The sequence below is a fragment of the Lathyrus oleraceus genome, chromosome 7 (assembly GCF_024323335.1).
Source record: "Lathyrus oleraceus cultivar Zhongwan6 chromosome 7, CAAS_Psat_ZW6_1.0, whole genome shotgun sequence".
NCBI classification, from domain to species: domain Eukaryota; kingdom Viridiplantae; phylum Streptophyta; class Magnoliopsida; order Fabales; family Fabaceae; genus Lathyrus; species Lathyrus oleraceus.
In genome coordinates this window covers 136,182,108-136,190,401 of record NC_066585.1, presented here as the reverse complement: position 1 = coordinate 136,190,401, position 8,294 = coordinate 136,182,108, and the positions used below count along the sequence as shown (strand labels likewise).

Below are 8,294 nucleotides of genomic sequence, written 5' to 3'. Positions count from 1 at the left end.
TTTCTTTTCCTTTTGTTTCCAAAATAACTTAATTAAACACCACCACAAGCTTAGTCAAACAAATAACTATTTCTGGAAAATACACCCAATTTAAGATTCCCAAACCATACTAAAATCCTTGATACTTAAAATAAATAAATACCCCATTAATTAAAATTAAATATAAAGATTTTCCCCAAAAATATTTGAAGCCTTTTCATCTCTATTACTGCCGTCGCTAGCGTCCATCACTCGCCGCTAAACTGCTATTTCATTCATTCATATATATATATATATATATATATATATATATATATATATATATATATATATATATATATATATATATATATATATAATATCTGTCTTTGTCAATATTTCTCACCTTTTATTCTTTATTCCATGAATCAATATCAAATTATATACTGTTACAAACATTCCTGAGTCGCTTCAACTTCATCTCTTCAACCAACTATGGCGATTTTTGATATTCTCTTAGGAACAACCAATGTAGCATTCTTCTATGTTATTTTGATATGGGTTTTATATGATAGTTTGAAACAAACCAAAAGTAACAATCTTTTACATCTAAAACACAGACCAACGTTTTTTGCTTATGTCACTGTTCTTTTCAGTGTTGTTGTTACTATTTTGAACGTAGCTTTTGTTTTCTACAAGTACACTTACAGCACTAATGGATTAATCATAGGATTTTGTTTTGTTTCTTTGGCTTTAACATGGGGTTTAGCTACTTTGGTTTCGTTCTATTCAATGAAGAAAATGCTTAGAGAGAGTAAAAGATTCCCTTTTGTTCTAATTCTTTGGTGGGTTTTTGCCACTGTTGTTGATACAGTTTCACTGTCATTGAAACTTGTGAAAAATTATGAATCCTTCAACTTGAGGATTTTGTTGTTGGAGGATAACATAGTTGATGCGGTTTCTTTGCCCATGTTGTTAGTTTTGTGTTTGAACGCACTTTCAAATGTGTGTGTGAGGGAAGGAAGTGAGATGGAACAAAGGTTACTGCAGAAAGAGTTTGAATCTTCTAGTTTGGGGGATGAAGAGGCTTTTGTAAAAGCTGGTATATGGAGCAAACTTACATTTAGGTGGCTGAATCCTATTTTTGAAATGGGTCGGATTCAAAAACTTGAACATGTTCATGTTCCTTCTGTACCTCACTCTGAAACTGCTGCTACTGCTTCTTCTATGTTGGAACAATCTATTAGGAAACAGAAACTTCAAGGTGGTTCTTTGACAAAAGCTATTTTCGTTTCTGTTTGGAAATCCTTAGCCTTAAATGCTGTTTTAGCAGGTAAATTATTCATTCACTGTCATTTATATATTGTGATTCTCTATAGCACCGACACCTCTGAGACGTGTCAGTGCCTGTGTCGGTGGACCAATACGACACTGTTACTTGTGATTGCGTTCAATTTATTTGGTGTCAATGTGTTAGTGTCGTGTGTGTCTGTGTCTGTGTGTTTGTGCTTCATACCTATGCTTACATTTATTTTATTCATACTTTCAGGTGTTAATACTATTGCCTCTTATATTGGTCCATTATTGATATCAAACTTTGTGAATTTCTTGTTGTCAAATAATGATAACTCAAGCACCAAATATGGAATGGTTCTTGCCTTTATTTTCTTCCTCTCAAAAACCATTGAGTCACTGAGTCAAAGACAATGGTATTTTGGTGCTCAGAGAATCGGAATTCAGGTACGCGCAGCACTTATGGCTTTAGTTTATAGCAAGTCACTAATGATTAAATGTGGTGGACCAACACATGGTAAAGTCATCAACTTGATTAATGTGGACGTCGAAAGAATCGGTGACTTTTGTTGGTATGTTCATGGAGTTTGGCTTCTACCCGTTCAGATTATTTTGGCCTTGGTGATCTTATACATAAATTTGGGTTACACACCTTCTATTGCTGCACTTTCTGTTACCATTTTGGTTATGGTTTGTAACACACCTTTGGCCAATATGCAAGAAGGCTTACACTCTAAGATAATGGAAGCTAAAGATTCGAGAATCAAAATGACTTCGGAGACTATGAAGAATATTAGAATCTTAAAGTTGCATTCATGGGAATCTACATTTCTGCAGAAACTTTTCCAGCTTAGGGATATAGAGAGGAATTGGTTACAGAAATATCTCTACTTGTGCTCAGCGGTAGCCACTCTATTTTGGGCGTCTCCGACTTTTGTTTCTGTTTTCACTTTCGGTGCTTGTATATTGGTGAAAACCGAACTAACTGCAGCCACGGTTCTCTCGGCTCTAGCGACGTTTCGTATTTTGCAAGAACCGATTTACAATTTGCCTGAACTTATTTCCATGATAAGTCAAACAAAAGTTTCGGTTGATCGAATTCAGGAATTCATACAAGAAGAAGATCAAAATCAGTTCATGAATAAGCATGTTTCCAAAACTTCAAGAATTGCTATTGAAGTAAAACCGGGAGAATATGCATGGGAAGAAAATGATCAAATTCTCAAGAGACCAACAATTCATATTGTAGAAAAATTAATTATAAACAAAGGTCAAAAGGTAGCGGTTTGTGGCCCGGTAGGGTCTGGAAAATCGAGCTTGCTTTGTAGTATGCTTGGCGAGATTTCTTTGGTTTCTGGGGGAGCAACTAAAGTTTATGGGACTAGAAGCTATGTACCGCAAAGTCCATGGATTCAATCTGGAACTATAAGAGAGAATATTTTGTTTGGGAAGGAAATGAATAAGGACTTTTACGACAATGTTGTTGATGGTTGCGCACTGCTTCAGGATATCAACTTATGGAGTGATGGAGATTTGAACATGGTGGAGGAGAGGGGAATAAATTTAAGTGGAGGACAAAAACAGCGAGTTCAATTGGCAAGGGCTGTTTACAATGACTCGGATGTTTATTTCCTCGACGATCCTTTTAGCGCCGTTGATGCTCATACCGGAAGTCATTTGTTTAAGGTTAGTTGTGCCAATGACTATTTTTTTCTTCTTCTTTCATGCATTTTCTAATTACACTTTCATTACATTATAAGAACTTAACAAGAAGTTAAAATTTTGTGCAGGAATGTCTTATGAAACTTTTATACGATAAAACCGTTGTTTATGCTACACATCAACTAGAATTCTTGGAAGCGGCTGATCTTATTCTGGTAAGTGATACTGAACTTATTTTGTGTCGCCATAGAAAATTTCTAAACCTATTTGATTGAACTCGTGTCTCACCGGTTTATATACTATTTGTCAGGTTATGAAGGATGGAAAAATAGCGGAGTGTGGAAAGTATAGAGATCTCATCACATGTCCGAATAGTGAATTTGTCCAACAAATGGCTGCTCATGAAGAAACAGTAAGCCAAATTCCGAGCCAGAAAGATGATTTTGTTAGCGGCAGACCTTGCCAAAAAAATCGAACTGAAATTGAAGAAGAAAATATTCAAGAGATTATGATGGATTGGAAGAGAACGAGAGAAGAGGAAGCAATGACTGGTCGAGTAAAATGGAGTGTTTACTCAACCTTTGTCACATTAGCTTATAGAGGAGCACTTGTTCCGGTTATTCTTCTCTGTCAAATTCTCTTTCAAGTTATGCAGATGGGAAGCAATTATTGGATGTCATGGGCTACAGAACGAAAAGGAAGGGTCGATAATGCGCAGCTTATGGGAATTTTTGCTCTTCTGTCTGGTGGAAGCTCTGTTTTCATATTGGGAAGGACTGTTTTAATGGCGAAAATCGCTGTGGAGACTTCTCAGCGCCTTTTTCATGGAATGATCACATCGATTTTCAGAGCACCTGTTTCGTTTTTTGATACCACACCTTCTAGCCGAATACTGAGTAGGGTAAGTTTCACTAGTTTCTCTATCTGATAAAAGTATTGTCATCAGTTTCATTCAAATTACGATTTTTTTTTTCTGTGCGATTGTTACAGTCATCTACGGATCAAAGTACAGTAGATACTGACATTCCTTACAGACTAGCTGGACTTGTCTTTGCACTTATCCAGTTATTGAGTATCATTGTCCTAATGTCCCAAGCCGCATGGCAAGTCATTCTTCTCTTTTTCGTTGTTCTTGCTATCTCCGTCTGGTATCAGGTACGAGTTATCAATTTTCTTATAATAAACACAAACTACATCATGTTTTTTTTTTCTGTCAAGATTTTACAATGCATGAACTAAAAAGATGTTATGATGAAACCTCATGTTATGTACTTTTTTGGCAGGCCTATTACATTACTACGGCTAGGGAATTGGCCAGGATGGTGGGAATTCGAAAGGCGCCAATCTTGCATCACTTCTCAGAATCGATTTCCGGGGCTGCCACAATCCGTTGTTTCAATCAAGAGAAAATATTCTTGACCAAGGCTATGGCTCTAATTGACGATTATTCTCGGGTAGCTTTTCACAACTACGCCACCATGGAATGGTTGTCTGTCAGAATAAATTTTCTCTTTAACTTGGTCTTCTATTTTGTTCTCATCATCTTGGTTAATTTGCCAAGGTCTGCGATCAGTCCCAGTAAGTCCCATTAAGTCCCATTCTCCCGCGTCCATCCTTTAACCCGCGAGAGTCAATTGATTAAATTGTTTCCTCTAATTTTCAGGCATGGCGGGTCTTGTAGCGACTTACGGTTTGAACTTAAATGTGCTTCAAGCTTGGGTGATATGGAATCTCTGCAATGTTGAAAACAAAATGATATCCGTAGAGAGAATATTACAATTCTCTGATATACCAAGTGAAGCGCCGTTAATCATTCAAGATAATAGGCCCGAACCAGAATGGCCTAAGGAAGGAAAAATTGAATTCCATAACCTTCATATACAATATGAACCTGCTGCTCCTATGGTTCTCAAAGGCGTCACTTGCGTCTTCCCCGGACAGAAGAAAATCGGAATAGTAGGCAGGACGGGAAGTGGAAAATCTACTCTGGTGCAAGCCCTCTTTCGAGTCGTGGAGCCTTTGGAGGGATGCATACTTATTGATGGTGTAGACATTTCCAAGATTGGTCTGCAAGATTTAAGATCTAAGCTTGGTATTATTCCTCAGGATCCGACCTTGTTTTTAGGGACCGTAAGGACTAACATGGATCCCTTGGAACAACATACCGATCAAGAGCTTTGGGAGGTTAGCATTAGAATACGATACGTTCTTCAAAAGGCATTATTGGTCCGATTTCGACACACGAAAATAACAATTAAGAAAACTATTCTTTTCAGGTTCTCAGAAAGTGCCATCTTGCTGAAATAGTACAGCAAGATCCAAGACTTCTTGATGCACCAGGTATATACTTATACTGCTTCTACTCCACAATTCTGGTTGAGATATTATTTTTTTTTCTGATAAAAAACCGTTATCGATATGACATATTATATCACATGAGCAGTCGCCGAGAACGGAGAAAATTGGAGCGTTGGACAGAGACAACTAGTATGCCTTGCTAGGCTGCTACTGAAGAAAAGAAAAATCTTGGTCCTAGACGAAGCAACTGCGTCCATCGATACTGCAACCGATAATTTAATTCAGAAGACTATAAGAGAAGAAACAAGTGGATGCACAGTCATTACAGTAGCACATAGAATTCCTACTGTCATTGACACTGATTTGGTTTTGGTCCTTCATGAAGGTAGATAGCACCTAATTTGATGTATATGATTATAAACTGATAATGAAACTGATCGCCACAATTATTCTGATTTCAATTGCAGGGACAATCGCGGAGTATGATAAACCATCTCAATTGCTTCAAGACAGTTCTTCTTCGTTCTCGAAGTTGGTATCGGAGTTTTTGAGGAGATCGTCGCAAAGTAATTGCTAAAAATGATAAGCAAATCAGGACATAAACAAGGGATAACATAGCAGGAAGAGATTAGCATACAAGACATTCTGATTTCATTCTAATCTAACTTAGATTTTCCTTTTCAAATTATTAACATCACACAATAAGTGTTCCATTAAAAATTGTTGATGTTAGTTAAAAATCCATAAATGCATTACACCTCCAAGTTGTTTTATACCATTCTTTTGGAGGTTCAATCTTATATACCATTCTTTATTCTGTGGATGAAGTTTTTATTATTTTGTTTATAAGATTCACATTCTTAATCATATAAATGTCAATCTCAGGGATATATTAGAAAGTAGCTTAGAATTAGTATGTTGAACATCTTAATCTTCTATTTTTAATATATAGGTTATGCTTCAGTTGTTAATTGATATGGAAAATTAATGCAAAAAGTCCAATATACTACTGAATTTTTATTTTTGTGAGTCGTACACACACACACATATATATATATATATATATATATATATATATATATATATATATATATATATATATATATATATATATATATATATATATATATATATATATATATATATATATATATATATATATATATATATATATATATCGTTCTTTACTGTTTGAAGTTTATCCCTCATTTGTTGTGTAAGTAGAGCTTTTGCATCTATTTTTATATCCACCTAAATAAAATTCACAAAACTAAATAAAATTTAAAAAATATTTTAACATTGATTACGTTTCACAATTTAACACCTAGTATATTTAGACAACAATTTTTGTATTATATTTATATATTTATTCAAATAGAATTTTGCATTTCATATTAGTTTTTATTCATTGCAAATTTGTTTTATTTATTAATTAAGTTATTTATTTACTTGATCTGATTGATCATATTTCGCACATTGATAGTTATATTATTTTTTAAGATATCTGCAGATTTAATTATATAAAAAAGCATTCATATCATTTTATTTATTTATTAATTAAATTACATACTATTATTTATATATTTTTCCAACTCTAAATAAAATTAATTTCGTAAGTATTATTAAAAAAATTCATCTTATTGTTGGAATACAAATAAACACTTGTATATAGATGTATGTAGTACAATATAAAATTTACATTTCATTTTTCACATTTTCTCTCTAACTCTTGTACCTTCTCCATCTAAGTGTTGCTGCAGCACTAACCAATTGATATTTAGAGTTTCTATTTCGTTCTTATTAATCTTGATTCAAGATTTGCACATTGACGGTTGTATTTCTAGGAAATCGTGAATCGTATAGCAGAGATAAATGGTGACAATGGTATTTCCAATTCTCTCTTCATTTTTATAGTAAAAATTGAAATCGATGGAGTAAGCAAATGAAATCTTTGTTTGGTTTCCAATAAATCCTAGAAGTGGTCACTAATGATGTCCCTAAACTTTCTCAGAACACAAATGATGTTCATTTTCTCAGAACAAAAATGACGTTCAGAGGATCAACCACAAGGATGCCAAGAAGAAAGATTGCAAGATTGTATTTTGTATTCAATCTGCAATGGATACTGCGAATTTCGATCGAATCTCTCATGTAAAGGAGACATGAAATATTCTTGTCAATTATTCAGAAGGTGGTGACACTAGTGCATAAATATGAATTTATACTCGTTTTTTATACATTTAACACCTATTATTAAAATGTGTAAATTCAAAGGGTGAAAAATGTCTGACGAATATTAAAACGGGTGTAAATATAGGATATATTACACCCTATTTTATAGAAAACGAGTGTACATTGTTGCATATATACATTTAAATCAAACGAATATACATCCTATTTGGTAAAAATTAGGTGTAAAATAAATAATGTTTATTATAAATGTCAACAAACTTACACCCTATTTTCTTTAAATAGGGTGTAAAAATATAATATATTACACTCTATTTTAATTATCACTAGTGTAAAATATTTCATGATTATATTATATTTAATTTCATTTACACCCTATTTCAGTTAACCAAATATTTTTATATATTACTGGACATTTAGTAAACAAATACCTTATAATGTGTCTAAAAGAACTTGACTTATTTTTTAATGTTATTTAAAAAAACCATTAAACCAAATATTTTTATATAACATTCATTAAGTAAACAAAAAGTACGACCAAAACAAACATATTCTAACATCATCATATATAAGTCTTACATCAAAATCATATTATCTAATACCAAAAAGTCATTAATCAAAATCACATATCGTACCAAGAAGTCATAATATTTCTTCATGTAACAACAACAAAATATTCCATCACTTTCTTCTTATAACAACAATATATATATATATATATATATATATATATATATATATATATATATATATATATATATATATATATATATATATATATATATATATATATATATATATATATATATATATATATTTTTCTTCATCCATTTTTGTTTTGTAAATATTTCTTTGTTTTCTCGGTACTTATGTTCTTCAACCATTTGCATTTG

At 32.9% G+C, this 8,294-nt stretch overlaps 1 protein-coding gene across 1 annotated transcript; it reads left to right on the top strand.

Moving 5' to 3' along the window:
* Positions 1–360: 360 nt before the first annotated feature.
* On the top strand, positions 361–6,011 carry LOC127101185 (putative ABC transporter C family member 15). The gene is made up of 10 exons (XM_051038528.1): positions 361–1,291; positions 1,508–2,937; positions 3,042–3,128; positions 3,224–3,814; positions 3,904–4,068; positions 4,197–4,491; positions 4,577–5,097; positions 5,190–5,253; positions 5,357–5,596; positions 5,679–6,011. Exons 1-10 carry the CDS (start codon positions 454–456, stop codon positions 5,786–5,788), a joined length of 4,341 nt encoding a protein of 1,446 aa, XP_050894485.1. The 5' UTR covers positions 361–453; the 3' UTR covers positions 5,789–6,011.
* Positions 6,012–8,294: the final 2,283 nt, after the last annotated feature.

Coding starts and splice junctions, on each gene's coding strand:
- LOC127101185 (XM_051038528.1), top strand. CDS start 454: ATGGCGATTTTTGATATTCTCTTAGGAACAACCAATGTAGCATTCTTC. Junction 2,938..3,041: donor CCGGAAGTCATTTGTTTAAG/GTTAGTTGTGCC, acceptor AATTTTGTGCAG/GAATGTCTTATGAAACTTTT. Junction 5,597..5,678: donor GGTTTTGGTCCTTCATGAAG/GTAGATAGCACC, acceptor TTTCAATTGCAG/GGACAATCGCGGAGTATGAT.